Source organism: Eschrichtius robustus, chromosome 16, assembly GCF_028021215.1.
Source record: "Eschrichtius robustus isolate mEscRob2 chromosome 16, mEscRob2.pri, whole genome shotgun sequence".
NCBI classification, from domain to species: Eukaryota; Metazoa; Chordata; class Mammalia; order Artiodactyla; family Eschrichtiidae; genus Eschrichtius; species Eschrichtius robustus.
The window spans coordinates 67,102,200-67,120,209 of record NC_090839.1 but is presented as its reverse complement, the minus strand read 5'-3'; the positions used below and the strand labels follow the sequence as shown (position 1 = coordinate 67,120,209).

General features: G+C 40.8%; 1 protein-coding gene and 1 non-coding gene across 5 annotated transcripts in view; one reads left to right on the top strand and one right to left on the bottom strand.

Moving 5' to 3' along the window:
• MARF1 (meiosis regulator and mRNA stability factor 1) overlaps positions 1–18,010 on the top strand; it is a 41,048-nt gene that overhangs the window by 362 nt on the left and 22,676 nt on the right. For 2 of the 4 annotated variants that reach the window (XM_068525224.1, XM_068525222.1), the window contains exons 2-13: positions 3,713–3,917; positions 6,051–6,734; positions 7,491–7,665; positions 8,747–8,973; positions 10,059–10,176; positions 10,736–10,908; positions 12,418–12,843; positions 13,038–13,195; positions 13,284–13,442; positions 14,814–15,006; positions 15,724–15,902; positions 17,378–17,458. In XM_068525224.1, coding sequence (XP_068381325.1) covers positions 3,774–3,917; positions 6,051–6,734; positions 7,491–7,665; positions 8,747–8,973; positions 10,059–10,176; positions 10,736–10,908; positions 12,418–12,843; positions 13,038–13,195; positions 13,284–13,442; positions 14,814–15,006; positions 15,724–15,902; positions 17,378–17,458 — 2,717 coding nt within the window. In that variant the 5' untranslated portion in view covers positions 3,713–3,773. The remainder of the gene's footprint in view (positions 1–3,712; positions 3,918–6,050; positions 6,735–7,490; positions 7,666–8,746; positions 8,974–10,058; positions 10,177–10,735; positions 10,909–12,417; positions 12,844–13,037; positions 13,196–13,283; positions 13,443–14,813; positions 15,007–15,723; positions 15,903–17,377; positions 17,459–18,010) is intronic. The other 2 variants (XM_068525223.1, XM_068525225.1) reach the window with 2 other exon arrangements.
• Positions 3,496–3,622, bottom strand: LOC137750777 (small nucleolar RNA SNORA25). The gene has a single exon (XR_011070563.1). It is a non-coding gene; the product is annotated as a small nucleolar RNA SNORA25 (small nucleolar RNA).

Sequence of the window (18,010 nt, the reverse complement as noted above, 5' to 3'; positions counted from 1 at the left end):
TCTAGAGGAGTGTGTACAGTTGGAAGTTTAAGAGAGGAAGAGGACGGCTGGTGTTTTTGCAACCCTCCCGCCCCCAGCGTTTTGCACCCTCCTCGGTCTATCAGCACTCCCTAGGGTGTAGCCTCTGGCTTGACTGAGAGCGTTGAGTTGTCTTAGGACTTGAACCACTCCCAATAATTGTATTGCGACACTGTGATACACCTTTTAGAGTTTCCCTGGCACCTTTCTGTTATTACCTAGAGCTTTCCAGTTATATCTTTTGCACTTTCTAACATCTCTGAGCATAAATATTCTGTTTTGCATACAGGGAAACAAATCTAAATGGGCTTCTGAGGCATTTATTGAACTTTGCATTCATTCAGCAGTTGTTGATGGGTGCCAGACACTGTGCTAGGGGCAGGAGATACAATAATGAATAAGAAAACATGATCCATATGTACTACCATGGAGTTTATATTTAAGTGGGGGAGACAGATAATAAAAAAGCAAGCAACTAAGATAATTTTAGGAAAAAGAGCTATGAAAAACAACAGAAATGCCCAGGAATGGGATGCGGTGATGTGGGGTGTTGAGGACTAGATTGGGTGTTGAGAGAAGGCCACTGCTAAATCTTCTACTTTGTCTCATTTAATACAAACAACAACCAATGAAGGTGCTACTATTATCATCAGGCCCATTTTACAGATGGGATCTGAGGTTCAGAGAGGTTGCGCGTTGTCCAAAGCTGCACAGATAGGAAGCAGCAGAATTGGGGATTGATAGGAGGACAGTCTGAGGTCACAGTCTGGGCTCTCAACCACTGTCTGAATTGCTCAAAGACTGAGAGATAATGGCGGAAGTGAGACTTCCACTCAAATCAAACAGAACTTGCTTTGACTACCTGAATAACTTCATGTCATTCCCAGGAATATTTAGGAAAATTTCCGGGTGCAGGCCACTAACAAGCTAATAACGTTTGTACTTTCTGTTGCTCGTGTTGAGCGATACCAAAGGTACCTTGGTGTGGTGGAAAGAGGTGGACAAGCCTGGTTCTTTTCCCTTTCTAATTGTGTGATCTTGGGCAAGTTACATAATTTCATTAAACTTCTGTTTCTCCTCTGTAAAAATGTGGCTAATTTCTCCCTTGTCTTTCTCACAGATTTACTGTGGGAAAAAAGATGATATAAATGGATCTCATTGTCTGGTTGTTTCCTTCATTGTATCCCTTGTGCCAAGCACAGGCTTGCTACATAGTAGATACTAAGTAAATATTTGCTGAATGAGGAAATAAATAATGTTAAACAAAAAAGCTTTGTAAACTGTATTTTACTTGACACCTTAGCTCACTTTCAGGTTTGGCCTTGAAGGGGCTTGAGAGAGCATGTTGAAGTTGTGTATGTCATGAACATCACAAATTCTTAGGCTCTAGAGAGAAGATAGGGTATATGAGGTCTGTATTTAATAGGAAGAACAAGTACCATAATTTACCATTATTGTGGCAGTTAACTCCATCTCTGTCTCCAGATTAGCTCCAGTTTTTGTAGGTAAATAGCTGCTTTATTCATTCCCTCATTCAACAAATATTTCCTTAGTATATACTATGTAGGAGCCCCGTGCTTGGCACAAGCCATACAGCGATGAAGATAAACAGATGGTGGCGTCCTTTATCTGATTTTTTCCCCCCATAGTAATGCTTTCAGGTGGGCAGGGGAGAAATTAGGCACACTTGACAGAGGAAGAAACTGAAACTTAATAAAGTTTTGTAGCTTCCGCATAAGGGCCAAATAGTAAATATTTTTGGCTCTGTAGGTATATGACCTACAGTCTCTGTTGCAAATAATTAACTCTGCAATTGTAGTGCAAACATAGCCATAGGACTTCAATAAGCTTGGCTGTGTCTCAAATACAACTAGTCATAGACACCGAAATCTGAATTTCATGTAGCTTTGTCACAAAATATTGTTTTGATTTCTCCCAAGAATTAAAAAATGTGAAATACGTTCTTAGTTTGCAGGCCATTTAAATACAAGCAGTGGGCCGGTTTTGGCTGTAGTTTTAGGCAGTAGTTTGCCTACCCTTGCTTTTTGTGATTGGTTTTCCTATATCTTAGACATAGTGCTTATATAGTCATCTCTCCCCTCACCCAACTATGTAGACGTTAAAATCTCTTGAAAAGAGCATCTTATCAGGGAGATAGCTAAAAGAAATTCTTCTCTATATGCCCAGAAATTTCTGAAAGATAAATTAATAATGTTAAAATGGCCATTGTCGGTAAGAGTAGGAGGTGGTTGGGGCATGGTGGCGAGGGCTTGGAAATGAGGCTCCCTTGTCCTTACCACTGGCAGGCTGCCTCTGTGCCCAATGGCTACTACTGATTGGATCTGCTTTTATCGTATCATTTAAGACTTGTAGAGTGTCGTTGCTCTGGAGTAGATAAGAGCACATCTGGGACTTGAGATTTCTCTGTTAGATTTTTGGTGGTATAGCAGATTCCACTTTCATAATAAGTAAACTAAGAAGTTGGTTCGACTTGTTCTGTAGCCGAATCAAATTCAAAGTCCACAGAGGTCACTTAACTTGGACCTTCAATACTCATATCAAAGACACAGTGGGATAGGTTGCTCTGAAATCAGTTTCATTATCTTACATAATTGGGAGTGAGGACATGTGGTTGTTCTTTTATTCAAATTATACGCTGTCTTCTGTTAACTTTTTGAATCTCCCAAGTAGAGTGTTTAGGGAGGGATAGTCGAGAAGAATTAAGAAATATTATATAGAAAACGTCTACTGTGGGCTGGAGGAGCTTGGCTCCAGCCAAGTGAAGAGGAGAGGTTTCTCTCTGGGTTATGCAGGTGTCCAAGATGTGGCTACTTCTCTCAAGCATGGCTGAAAAGAAATAGGGCTTGTCCAGAGTGCTTTTTTTTTTTTTTTTTTAAGAGCTCCTGACTTATTTATTTATTTCCTTTATTTTGTTGGCTATGTTGGGTCTTCGTTTCTATGCGAGGGCTTTCTCTAGTTGTGGCAAGCGGGGGCCACTCTTCATCGCGGTGTGCGGGCCTTTCACTGTCGCGGCCTCTCTTGTTGGGAGCACAGGCTCCAGACGCGCAGGCTCAGTAGTTGTGGCTCACGGGCCTAGCTGCTCCGCGGCATGTGGGATCTTCCCAGACCAGGGCTCGAACCCATGTTGCCTGCATTGGCAGGCAGACTCTCAACCACTGCACCGCCAGGGAAGCCCCCCAGAGTTCATTTTTGTTTGAAGACCTATGAAACATAAGGAATGGAAGATATAGACTTTTAAAAAAATCAGATTGATGTAGTTACGGTTCAAGCATAAATAGTCAACCAAGTTTAACAATTTTAGTAAGCTGTAATATGCTTTGATAGCCATTCTACTTGTGTTCCTTAAGATCTGACTTGTTGGGAGCCATTGCACCATGATTTTTTTTTTTAACTTGGAAGACATTTACATTTATTTTTACTTTCCCACATCACTAATCCTGGATATGAGTGGCTAAATCTTGTATCTCTATCAGGAATACATAGCACCACTGAGTGGCTGTTACATCCTATGGAAAACTCAGTCTTTGGTCACAGCATTAAGAGTTCCTGGATTTGGTCCCATCAGCCCTCTTTGCAATGACCTATACACCATAAATATAGTTGTAGTCTCAGATTTCAGTAATAAAATTAGTACTTTTGCAAATAAATAATATTGAAATCTCATTCTTAACAGGGTGGAAGAATGAAAGAAAAGAAAGATGAAAGAATGTTGAAGAACCACTTTGTATGGCTGTATGATGGAAGGAAACGGAACTGAGAACTCCTGCAGTAGAACACTTGGATGGCTTCAACAAGATAATGATGCTAAGCCATGGCTTTGGAAATTCTCTAATTGCTTTTCTCGTCCTGAGCAAACGTTGCCACTTAGTCCCCAAACGGTAACTATGTGCAAGACTAAGGACATAGCAAATTCCTAATGCAAATAGATGAGAGATCCATTTGGTCTGGGGCAGTCTCTCTCCCTGGAGTCTGTGCTAAATTTTCTCTTGCATCCTGCTTATATTACTCCTTGTAGCACATTATAGTAATTCCTGACTCAATGAGGGCACAATTTTTTAACTCCTATACTTCCACACTAAGCAACAATAGATGCTTTAAATATGTGCTGTTAAAATTTTGGAAAGATTTGTTTCTCATTAAAGTCACAGATTCCAAAGACAAAATCCACATTGTAGAGTAAAACCGGAGGAAAGTACAAAATAGATTTTATTTTACGGTAGCCTTCTGAGTTTTGTGTCTTAAAATCAAGGAAAGATTGATAGGATTTGTTGATAGTCTTTTTCTGTTCAAGATTTCTCTTGAATATTTAAATATGTCTAGAACTTTTTCTTTTGTCTTTTCATAGTGATTTTGACGTTTTCTGATTTTATTTCCTTCATCGTTATCACTTTTTTTTTTTTTTGCTATTGTACTTGGGATTTAAATGAGACTTTACTATGAATTTATATAAGGGTATTGATAATGACTTTTTAAAAAAATCTATTCCCTGTCTCCTCCAGCTTTTCATTATATAGTTACCTTTGTTGCATGGCATCAGTAATTGGAGTTATTTCAGAAGTATTTTACCTCAGGGACAGTTTGCACTGAGGGCTGGCAGCTCAAGCAGGGTCCTGGGGTGGCAGATCTAGCCCTAACAGAGTCACAGGACACGGAATTGCACTTTCACCTTTACAGATCCAGAATCTCGATTTTGTCAGTGGTACCCAGAATTGAGTACGTTCAGGGAGATCAACTCACAATAACCCTGCCCATAAGAGCCAGATCTATATAAATCAGAGTGCCAATGAGTTAATTTCCAGCCTGAATTGTAATTACCAAGAGGGCAGAACATACTGCTCGTTGGCTGGTGAGACCATTGCTATTACCTCCCTTTTAGGAAAAGTTACTGAAAATCCAAATTTCTCCCTTATTAGTGTACCCTCCCATAGCAGAAGGAGTGAAGTCATAGCAGTCAGATGGACCTTCCTGTGCTCTAAGGGATGAGCATGTCTCAGTCACTGTATCAGGGCATCCCCTTCATCTTAATAGTGCCTGCGCTCAGCCAGTAAAGGTTGTTGATTGGTTGGATCCCCTTTCAGTGGCCAGGTACTCTGCTGAGTGCTTTATGTTTACTATTTCGTTTTATCCTTCTAACAAATGTAGTAGGTACATTCTGTTGTTCCCAGTTGAAGGATGGTAAAATTGAAGCATAAAGAGGTTAGGTTAAGTCACTTACCCAAGGTCATAAAACTATTTAGTATCACATTCAAACCCAGGTCTCTGACACCAGTGCAATGCTATAACCTTTATAAACATACCAGCCTCATGTGTCTATGTTACAGGCATATGACAAACTATTTCTTATCTTTTTCCCAGATTGTTTTCTAATTACTCTAATTCTTTCCACTGGTTACAAAATAATTGTTGGCATTATGGCTTTAGGTCATGATACCCCAGGGTTTGCTAAATGTCATCAGCAACACGTTTAAGACCTATTCATGGATGGGCCACTTGGGCAGATGCTTGATAGTGCTTGATACCTTCTCCGCTGGAGGACCTTACTGAAACCACCTAGATCTGACTGCACAAACTATTAAGTATTTTCCTCAAAGCACTTTGCTTGTAAGCCGTCTTTAGTGAATACTGTTATGACTGTGTTGTTTTTTATACCACCTATTTTGTCTTCAGAAGACACTGAGAGGCAAGGGGAAGTTATCAAAGGGAAGACACTGAGACATGGATGGTTAATCAGGCTTGTTGAATATGTAAACAGACCCCCTCCCCAAGTCTCTTAAAATTCAGGAAGGACACAGTCATAATTTTAGTTGTCTGTTTCAATGTTCACCTCCTGCTGAAGAATGCTCCTGGTTTTAGCTGCCATTCCGTTTTTGTGGTTGTGATTTTGTGTGGTTATGACGGAGTGATGGAGATAGGTTTGAACACTGTTTGCATTTTTTAATGCAATCAGATGTGAGTAACCCCAAGTCACTAGCCTCATAAAATTAATTTGTGTTCTGGTTTTCTTTTCTCAGAAAGATTACATGGAGAGCAAGAAAGTTGCTGTGGAATTAAAGGATGTACCATCTCCCCTTCATGCTGGCTCTAAACTTTTTCCAGCAGTCCCACTTCCAGATATCCATTCTCTTCAGCAACCTAAAATACAGCTTTCAGCTGTCCCCAAAGTAAGCTGCTGTGCCCATTGCCCTAATGACCCCTCCACTTCGCCAATGCGTTTTGGTGGTGGCGGTGGCGGAGGGACTGGTAGCTTGATTCCCCCAGGCGCACTGTTAGACTCGCAAAGCACCAGGACAGTCACGTGTCAGGTGGGGTCAGGGTTTGCTTTCCAGTCTGCATCTTCACTCCAGAGTGCCTCAGCTAGGAACAATTTGGCCAGCGTTGCAAGTGACTTTCCCAGCATGTGTCTAGAAAGTAATCTCTCTCCCTGCAAACACCTGCCCTGTTGTGGAAAGCTCCATTTCCAGTCATGTCATGGTAATGTGCACAAGCTGCATCAGTTTCCAGCTCTCCAGGGCTGCACCTCCTCCGCTGGCTATTTCCCCTGTTCTGATTTCACAAGTGGGGCTCCCGGGCACTTGGAAGAGCACATTTCACAGTCGGAGCTAACGCCTCACTTATGCACCAACTCTTTGCACCTAAATGTGGTACCTCCGGTTTGTTTAAAGGGCTCACTTTACTGCGAAGACTGCCTCAGCAAGGTTTGTATCTTTTTATTTGTTATGTTGGGTGCAGCTAAGGTTTGAGGAATGACTTTTTTAAAATAATAATGGATATATCTTGAAAAAAATCTTTCTTGTGAGTGGGGTCAAAGACTCTTTCGTGATGTGGCTTTCTCCCCGTCAGCATAACTCCTTCTGGTCCTGAAAGAAAGGAAAGGGTAAAATGGGAGGGACCATTCAAAAAAGTGCAGAGTAATTATTTAGTTTATGCTCTTAGAGTCTCCTGTAATAAATCTATTTCTTACATGTGAACCTAGCTTGGCAAAGCCTCGTGTTCTGTTCTGTCTTTAAAGGCTAGAGCACAATTGTGATTTCTTATAGCTAACACTCACCTGATACATGGACCCATTCTTGTAAAACTGCATGTTGTCCCTTTGTAATAATTTGGGGAACTTGAAACTTGGCCTCAGTCACACCCAGTGTTCAAGTAAAGACGTTACTTCCTTTTATGTAAAGTGTGTCTGAGGGTCTCCACCGTAGCAGACATACGGCCCAGAATGTAAAGGTCTGATCATGTGAATATCTTCCCTGATCATTTCAAGTCACTTTGGAAGTGAGTTTATGCATTGGTAGCTGATAGTTCTGGGAAGGGTGATTTGAAAATACGTTTTATCAGAGGTTAGCAGGTGGAAAGGAGAAACACTTAGAATGTGTTTTCAGTTGTTATGTGTAACTCTAGGTTCTGAAATAATGTATCTGAAACCTCCTCCTCTTTTTAAAAAAATTTTAAAACAGCCGGCAAGAAATAGTATAATTGATGCTGCTAAAGTCTGGCCAAATATACCACCTCCAAATACTCAAACTGCACCTGTTACTATTCCTCTGTGTAATGGCTGTGGAACCAAAGGAACAGGGAAGGAGACCACGTTGTTATTGGCGACCAGTCTAGGCAAAGCTGCTTCGAAATTTGGTAAATGACAGTATGGTGTAAAATGTGCATATTAGTTTTCAATACCTGATACTAACACTGCATTTAATCGCCTTTAAAAAGATTCCTTGTGGTTCTAAAGCTACTGTGTATGAGTCTCCATTTCCATCTCTTGGTAAAAATCTTTTTATCCTTATAGACCAATAGGTCAGTTGCCATTAATGTTGGGCTGACGCTATTTGAGACCGGAAGCTGTGTATAGTAAAACGAGGAGTATATTAGGAGAAGTAAGTGCTGGAAGGGACTTGGTGTCAACTTAGGTTCATAATCACACTTGTTGGTTGTATGCTCCCTAGACATACTTAGTATTTAGAAAGATTTAGCAATGGCTGATGAAAAACAGTATTTGAAAACCTAAGATTATTTCCCCAAAAAGTAATTGATATATTTTATCTTTAAAAAACATTTTTAAAAAATTTGAATCAGATATTAATGCAGTGTTAAAAATCATTTAAAATCAAGGACAAGGGAATTCCCTGGTGGTCCAGTGGTTAGGACTCCGAGCTTCTACTGCAGTGGGCACGGGTTGGATCCCTGGGTAGGGAACTAAGATCCAGCAAGGCCTGTGGCGCAACCAGAAACAAACAAACAAACAAATGTGCTTTAAAAATAAAATAAAATCAAGGATGATAACAACTTCACCGTTCGTCTTCTCTTCATTGTTCTCCCACACTGAGTCGGTAGACAAGTGTGGGAGGAGCGTGAAGATCAGGTCTCAGAGCTGCAGCGTCCATTCACCTATGTGTTAGTGTTCAGAGGAGCGTAACTGGTCAGTGTGAGAGTGACTCATGCTTTGTGATGGATTTATTGTGGGCTTAAAGTGACTTGATCTTTAGGTTTGTTCTCTCCTGAAAAATAGGAATAATCACTTAGAGATACTATGGCAGCTTGGGGTTGTTTGTCTTATTAGACCAGCCATTGAGGTTGGTATCCTTAAATTTAACATCAGTCAATAATTTCATTTTCCTGCCCCTAAGAATGAGAGGTAGCTACCTGTTATTTTTATTTGAATGTCTTACCTCTTTTTTACCATGTGTAATTGAAAATGTTAACATTTCTTAAGGGTCACCAGAAGTTGCACTAGCCGGACAGGTGCTAGAAAACTTACCCCCCATTGGAGTTTTTTGGGATATTGAAAATTGCTCAGTCCCCTCTGGCCGCTCAGCTACTGCAGTTGTACAGAGAATTCGTGAGAAGTTTTTTAAAGGCCACAGAGAAGCAGAATTCATTTGTGTGTGTGACATCAGTAAAGAAAACAAAGAAGTTATTCAAGAGCTGAATAATTGCCAGGTAAAAAAAAAAAAAAAAAAAAAGAATTTTTATCTATTTTGGTAGAAGAATAAGCACGTGTGATTTCTTTTTAAGAATTCTAATTGAAAATTTGTTCAATAATATGCATTTGTGCTAAGTTTGTAAATAAAGGAAAACAGCAAGAGATGATTTCTTAATTAGGTACTAGAAATCATTTAATCACGTCTGATCTTTCAGCAAGGCTGCTTATATGTGACTAGTGCTTTCCTAGTATAGTGGTTACATATGTATCATTTCCTTTGACTTTCATAACTGCTTTGTGAACAAGGCTCATAGGATTTATTATATGGAGTTTACAAATGAAAGGGCCCAAGAGGTGAAGCAACTTTTTTAAGATCATATGGCCGTAAGTGGATGAGCTTAGATTTAAATCCAGATTGTCTGACCCCAAAGTCTGTTCTCTTCAGCTGGAACCAGAATCAAGCTCTTTTGACTTTCAGACAAGCAATTCCATTGATATGCCATATTCCTGCCTAAAATTATATAGTTCTGTTCCTTGTAAAAACTAATAAATCCTATTTTGTATTGTATGTAGTTGAGGCACCTCTCAAACCTTTCCTTCCTTTGGAGACTTTAATGTGAGCCTGATAGTGTTAACAGGAATAAACACATTTTAGCTCCCTTAGGGACAGATGCCTCTCCTCTTCCACCACCTGATGGTGGAAGCCATAGACGACGAATAGAAATGACATCAAATACAGCCCCAAATCGTACCTTAATTATATATCATACCTCTGCCACCCACAAAATTGTTGGCAAAAGATACTAGAGAGAGCTAATTTACTTCACATTTCACTTTCTTTTCTTTATTTTCTGAAAGGGGGATGGATGAAGTGAAAAAGCAGAAGATTAGAGATGAAACTAGGGATAATAATGGTCCCAGTTAATTCGTCTGGAGAACTGAAGTTGAAATTATTGAGATTTGACTGTAATTTTTTTCCATTCCTAAGTGGCAGTAATAATAAAAGTTTCCTCAAGAACTGTCTATTAAGAGGCGGGCAGAATGTGTAGTGATTTTCTAACCTCAGCTCTTTCTCATTTGTCCTTATTATAAATTAATGCAGGTAACCGTTGCCCACATCAATGCTACTGCAAAGAACGCTGCTGACGACAAGCTCCGCCAGAGCCTCCGAAGGTTTGCAAATACTCACACTGCTCCCGCCACTGTGGTTCTTGTGTCAAGTAAGTGTAGAAACATCTGCTAATTTCAGCTAAACTCACTGTGTGTGAATTATCACAGAAACCAAAATATGTTAAAGTAAAATGTGCCCCCAAAGACGCTGAAATACATAGGACATTTTATGCTTATCTTTGAAAACTGTTTAGAAAAAAAAATGGGTCTACCTGGATTTCTGTATTTTTCTCCTTGGAACTTGATTAAGGATTCTTGCGGGGCCAAGTTTATTAAAGAAAATGTAATTTTTTTAATCCTGGGGGCCCCGTATTGCTAATTTTAAAAATCTAAGATGAAGTTGGGGCTCCTCAGAGTATTAACATTTGCTCCTTTTTACTACTGGAAGTAACGTGTCTTGGGGTTCAGTATAAGTATACGTAAAATTGTCTTACCATGTTAATTCTTCTGATACGAAATGCGTTCCTGTTCTAGAAAGGGGTGGGGGTGGCAACTTAGAATACAATCCTGCCGTTCCTTCCTTCTCAGTAGATGTCATTAGAGTTACCTCTCTCTGTCAGGTGTTTCTAATGTTTGGGGATGGGGGTTGGGCTGTACCTTGTCTTTCAGCTGATGTCAATTTCGCATTGGAACTTAGTGACCTGAGACACAGGCATGGTTTCCACATAATTTTGGTCCATAAAAACCAGGCCTCAGAAGCACTGCTGCACCATGCTAATGAGCTGATCAGATTTGAAGAATTCATTTCCGACCTGCCCCCCAGGTTACCAGTAAAAATGCCAGTAAGTGGGTTTGTGTTCTTTCTGCCATATTCTAGTTGAGATTACAGAGGCTCAAGACAGCCCTTCATAAGGGGTCTGCAAGCCCAGGTGAGGCTGTTCTTCGTAATAGGCTGGCCAGATTTTGAAACAGGCCTAGAAACTTTCTTCTCGTACAGATATACAGAGAATTGACATGCATGCATTTTGCTTTTATTTTTTTCAAAATGTCATAGGGAACTGACTTTTAGATTTACCTTACTGACAACCACTTGCCAGTGTCTCCAAAGCTAGCAATGTTTTGTGCCAGGGGGATGGAAGTAATGGAATGAGAGTTATTACTCTTTTTGCTTCCAGGTTTTAAGTGTAAAGAATATGATGATGGTTTGCACATACTGGTGTGGTTGGAGTCAAATAAGCAGAGTGATTGTACAGTTGTGGCACTTAATCCTGAAGCTCCAGCAGGCCTCTGAGCCTGTTTTCTATGGTTGTGGTCCCTGGCATGCATGGGCACAATGAGGAGTAGTGGTCGCTACACCTGTAGCCTGGTAAGCCACTTGACAGGAGAAAGTGCACGTGTTTCCAGCAGGCTGAGCATTTCTCATAGTCTTGTTTAGGATAAGAATGTTTACTGCAACACTGAGCTTGTGTTTAAGCTGTCTGGAGACTATATGTGCAACTTTTAAACAATAATAACGGAGAGGAGCTATAGTGTGGATGGTCCAGAAGGGTGGGCAATCCCATTCATGATACGCAGTTTTAACATATTTTAATAACTTTAGAGTTACAGAAGCACTTTAGGAATGATCTCACCCAACCTCCTCATTTTAGGGAGGAGGAAGTCAGCACTTAGAAAAAGTAAAGCAAGCCGCTGGAGGTCCCACAGCGTGATGGCAGCAGAACCGAGACTGCCCCCCACCACCCCAGATTCAGGCACTTGCATTGCTGGCCGCACTGCATTCCCTGATACCCAATGAGATCAGAGCCTGGCCAGAGATTGAACACATGCTAAGGATAATCCGCAGTTGGGGGTACCAGAGTCTGGCCCAAGGAATAACATACACAGGCCCTACTTCAGGCTTTGGAGCTGCTCTGCTGATTCACTTTTGTTGTTCTTCATTATGTTTTTAGTCTTTTGGCTACAGCTACATTTCCTCTCTTCCGCTTGTGTTTGGCACTCACTTTTTTAATCCAGAAGGCCTTTAAGTCAATTGTGGTATTTTAGGTGAGAGATTGCCCACTGTAGAGATCCTTATTCCTTATGATTAAAAAAAAAAAAAAGACCGATTATTCAGTACATTCAATCTTGCCACATATTTTTTTCTCATTCGCCAGAGTGATAATTTTAGATACACTTCTCTTTTTCCATGTTTTTCAGTCTAAGTAAGTTTACCCTCTCCCGTGGAAACCTCTGTTATCTCCCCTCCAAGGTTGCTAGCTAAAGTTTGGAGATCACTCATTGTTCTTCTTGTTTGTAATTGAATGTGTGCCCTCGAGTCCACCCACTGTAACACTTTTCCTCTGTATCAACAGTGCCACACTCTGCTCTATGTTTATAACCTACCAGCAAATAAAGATGGCAAGAGCATCAGCAACAGGCTCAGACGCCTGTCCGATAATTGTGGCGGGAAAGTGCTAAATATCACAGGCTGCAGTGCAATCCTCCGCTTCATAAACCGAGATAGTGCAGAACGGGCTCTGAAGCGAATGGAAAATGAAGATGTCTTTGGTAATAGGATCATCGTGTCATTTACTCCAAAAAGTGGAGAACTCTGTGAAACAAAGAGTTCAAATGCGACTGCTGATAAAGCGAAGTCTCCCAAAAAACTTAAGAATCCAAAATTGTGCCTCATCAAAGATACAAGTGAACCATCTTCCAGTGCCAAAGCCGCACCTGGAAAAGGGTCGCAGGCAAATTCTGGATCTGCTACCAAAAATACCAGTGTTAAAAGTTTACAGGTAATTGTGATACCTCTTGCTTTCTGAAGTTTATGGTAGGTTTGCTTTCTTGGTCTCTGTTTTATATGCTCGCTTGCTTTTGGTGTGTCCTTTTCTGCATTTTCGAGGATACTCAAAGTCAAGTGTTTCCTGTACAAGGTCTGACACATCTTGGGGGCTTAACTGTTAAACTTCCTTGCTCTGTCTGTTTTAAGGAGCTATGCCACATGGAGTCGAAGACTGGCACTCGAAGCAGTGAGCCCCAGCAAGGCCACCTGAGGCCGGTGGCACCTCCTCACAGAAATTCAAGTGCTGCAGCGCCCACACCTAAAACCTCGGGGGTGGCAGAATCCGTTTACAAAACCAATCCAAAGTAGGTTCCGTTATTCTCCCTTGTAGCTGCTTGTCATGATGTGAAGGAAAATAAGTGACCTCTTCCCTGTAATGTTTCCCTCCACTAGAAAAGAGAACCTCAGCACCCGCAGTGTTACCAGTTCTCCTGTAGAGAAAAAAGATAAAGAGGAGACTCTGTTCCAAGTGAGTTACCCGTCTGCTTTTAGCAAGTTGATCGCATCCAGGCAAGTGGGTCCTCTGCTCACGCCTCAGTCTTGGTCTTCTCGGTGAGTGGTTCTTGATCCATGGAGTGGTCGTGTGCAGTAGAAGGGGTTATGAAATAATGTTTGTTTAACAGAATTCAAGCAATACACAAGTGCATATTTAAAAGAGAAATCTTCCACCCCTCCTCCGCCAGTCCCCTTTTCCACTGGTAACGATAGCTAACATTTGGGGGCAGTGATTCTTGCTGTTTCTCCCTCCTCCACGTGGGAGTCTTGGTAAGCAGAGGTCAGAGAGAGAAGCCTGTCCTGGAGTCCTTAGGCAATGATGGGAGGCACATTATGTTCTTACCATGTCCTCATGGCTTCATCGTGCTGAGGAAGAGGCCCAAACTGACACGCATTGGTTATTCTTATTCGTGGGGTAATTATAGGAAGCTGTTTGAGGAACGAGGGTCTCTGTAAACCACCTTAACACCGACCTTACTTAAGCTTTCTAAACTCCAAGTAATTCGTGAAGCTTGGAAAACAGAAGGAGCTCATGCATCCCATGAGCTCCTTCTAGCATTGTATTTGTTCTGCTGAGTTGGTGAAGACTCACTATAGAACATGACTTTGGTCCTGTCAAATGACATGTACAAACTCACGTAAAAGATTTCCTTACGTGGAGAAGGGCCGCAATATATGAGCAAGAATATCTGGCTTGGGATTTCCCTGGTGGTCTGGCGGGTAAGATTCGTGGTTCCACTGCAGGGGGCGTGGGTTCAATCCCTGGTCAGGGAACTAAGATCCCACATGCTGTGTGGCACGGCCAAAAAATAAATCAAATAAAATGTCTTTATATTTAAAAAATATATTGGGAATTCCCTGGAGGTCCAGTGCTTAGGACTGCATGCTTTCATTGCCGAGGACCCGGGTTTGATCCCTGGTCGGGGAACTAACATCTCACAAGCCACATGGCGCAGCCAAAAAAAAAAAAAAAAAAAAAAAATATATATATATATATATATATATATATATACACACACACACACACACACACACACACACACACACACACATAAAGAATATCTGGCTTTTTCAGAGCCAGGGGGAGGTAAACGATTTACATTGATATCACAAGCTAATTTCCTAAGAATAAATGCACAAAGTGGAAAATTAATTCATTAGGCCTGCCTGTAATTTCTGCCGTTAGCTTTACATAATCCAATAAAAGAATATTTGATATTGAGTAATTTATTTGCTGTTAATAAGGTAGTCAACAGGTCGTATTTTTGACAATGAGTCTAAATCAGTGCGTGTTTAAGATAAAAAAACATTTGAAAACCAAATTGTATTGCGGGAAGCTGTTTTTATATAGCTTCAAACAAAATCTAAATGGCATAAACTGAATAAATAGAATAACAGTTTTTAAAAATAACCTATGTATGTTTTAAGCAGGAGTATGTCTCCAAACCTCTTAAACAGAGCATCCCCACTTGCTTTCAACGCTGCAAATTCGAGCATTGGTGCCGACTGCCCAGACCCATTTGCAAATGGTGCTGACATCCAGATCAGCAACCTAGACTACAGATTGTCCCGGAAGGAGCTGCAGCAGCTCATGCAGGAAGCGTTTTCTAGACACGGCAAGGTAACCTTTTCACTCTTGTTCTTGCCTTTGTTTTACCCCTTGCCTGGCATTCAAGTTGAGTGCACTTAACTCAGCATACATAACTACAGGCAGGGTGTAAGTGTCACTCAACGAGTTTGAACACCTTCCTTTTTCCTCTGGTCTGCTCATGGTGGTGCTGTGTATTCTGTTTTTAGGACACAGCCCAAGAGAGCAAGAAGCCTGGCAGAGAAGCACTTATGGTCATGGGCAGGGATTTAAGTGGCTCTTTGGGAAATAAAACACTGATGGGTTTTAGTTAGCTCTGGCTGCTAAAATATAGAAATAGGGTTCTAAAATGATGTTGGCTGTTTTTGTTAATGTCTTACGGTATCTGATTCAGTTTTTGGGTGCAATTTGCTAAAAATGCACCTTTTACTGAAACTTAAGATGGCTATGCCCCAGGTTTTGGCAGGGTCTGGAGAAGACGCAAAAGACTCCTTGCATGTGTTGACCCCTAAGCCTGCCTTGGAGAGCATTGTGTGCCAGAGCACAAGGCAGGCTAGTCTGATGTCACATCCCTGAAGGTCACCCATCCTAGCTCACTTAGGTTCTGGTCAGCGGAAGTGCACAGTTCAGACAGGTTCCCTCACGGCAGCACTGAAGTCCACAAACCAGTTGCTTAGTGATTCACCTTCAGTTTTAAGAGGACAAGGTTCTGGGTGGATCAGCATTCTGTTTTCCTTTTTACTGCTGCAGGTGAAGAGTGTTGAGCTCAGCCCCCATACAGATTATCAGCTCAAAGCTGTTGTTCAGATGGAAAACTTACAAGAAGCAATCAGTGCGGTGAATAGCCTCCACAGATACAAGATTGGCAGCAAGAAGATCCTGGTCTCACTTGCCACAGGAGCTGCTAATAAATCACTCTCTTTACTGAGGTAAAGAACAAACAAGCCGTTTATTTCAGGAAATAACATTTTGGCCCAGAAACAATTTAGAAATAATAAAAATAGATTTTATCCCATTCCCAACCCTCTTGTGATGATCACATATGCAGTAATGCTTTTTCTCCCTTGATAGAGTTAGAAATAAGGTAGAAGTTAGAAATAAGCTAGCTAGAATAATTTACCCTCGTTCAAGTCATTAATCAAAGATGAAGTACAGCTTAAACTTAGCAGGCACTTAGGAGTAAAATAATATGCCACATATCCATAACAGGTTCTAAATAGTAGGCCTCTACAATAAAAGTTTATAAGCCTAGAAAGTCTGAAATATTACCTTCCAATCTTAGTAGAAGGTGGATTTGTCTATAATAGGTAGATCTACAAAGCTCTAAGCTCTCAACTTGCAGATACATCTTTAATGTCACATAGACACCCAGCCCCATAGGTCTGCGTTACAACTAGACTAATCTTAGGAATCTAGTGATGGTTTTATTCATAATATGCTTTTGACACACAGCACCCTGTAAGTTTAAGGTGTACAGACAGCATAATGATTTGTGCACCAGGAACTAACATACTGTTTATAGGTCAATTATACTTCAAAAAACAAGCAAACAAACTCATAGAAAAAGAGATCAGATTTGTGGTTACTAGAGGTGTGGGGTATGGGGGAAGGAGGAATTGGATGAAGGCAGTCAAGAGGTACAAACTTCCAGTTATAACTAAGCACTAGGGGAGTAATGTACCACATGATTAATATAATGAACACTGCTGTGTGTTACGTATGAAAGTTGTTAAGAGAGTAAATCCTAAGAGTTTTCATCACAAGGAAAAGAATTCTTTTTCTTTTATTTTGTATCTATATGAGATGATGGATGTTCACTTATTGTGATGATCATTTCATAACATACGCAAGTCAAACTTCACCGTCATTTTAAGTTATTTTTTAATTTCCTGGAATAAAGATAATACTCATTAAAGATAATTTAGAAATTTCAGAAACATAAAAGAAGCAGGAGACAAAAAAATCGTCCATAATCCTATGGCTTAAAGCCAGTCACTCTTAACCAGTGTATTCAGTTGTGTATCTTCAACTATGGGGATTCCTCGCCCATCTGTCTGATAGAACTGCGCTGTGGCAGGAGACAGTCAAGCTCTTCTGCCCTTAGCTCTGAATTAATAAAGTGTCTCAGTGAGTAGTCAGTGTCTTTCTGATACACAGGTGTGCAAAGCCCTATGCTTGAGTCTGATAAAAATCCCAGTATATGTGACTAAATATTCTTTAATTGCCTTGTTCCTGAAGTCCGTTGTTTAAGTTTTTCTGGAAGATCAACTCTGAGATATAAATGGGTATGTTTATTTTGCATACACATTTTGTTAATCAATTTTACGAACTCTGTTTTTAAAATACAACTTGGAACGGAGAGGAAGTCGTCTGTTCTCTAATGGACTAAACTTTTTTCTTGCAGTGCAGAAACAATGTCCATTCTTCAGGATGCTCCCGCCTGTTGTCTGCCTCTTTTTAAATTTACAGATATCTATGAAAAAAAGTAAGTGAGGGTTATTTTTTTCATTGATCCAGCCAGTACTGATGGGTGACTTCCATGCATAAAACTGGTAGCAGCTCTTAAGGAACTAGCAGAGGAAATAAGACCAAGACAGTGGTGTTCAGATTGAAATTCCAGTTTTAACACACCTTTGAAGAACGTCTTTCATTTTTAGCAAATTTAGACCTCAGTCCCCAAAGCTGTACTTTCATCTTTTCCACTTGGCTGATGAGTTTTGTTACTCATTGTATGAACATTTTCGAGCACCTTCTAGACTGTAAGCTCCAGGACAGCAGGCACCGGGTCTGACCTAGCACCATGTCTTCAATGCCCAGTGCTCAGTAGATGCTCAGCAAGTACTAGTGGACCGAAAGGCTCTGTGGAGGGTGCAGAGCTGGGAAGACAGCCCTTGTCTTTGGGGCTGTTACGTCTGGAAGGGAAAAGACACTCGCCATATATTGTATAGAACAAAGGAAACTCATTACAAAGGAGGAGTAGGAAGGAGAAAAGGCCTTGAGGTTACAGAGGGTGGAAGGAACCAGGAGCTTGGCCATT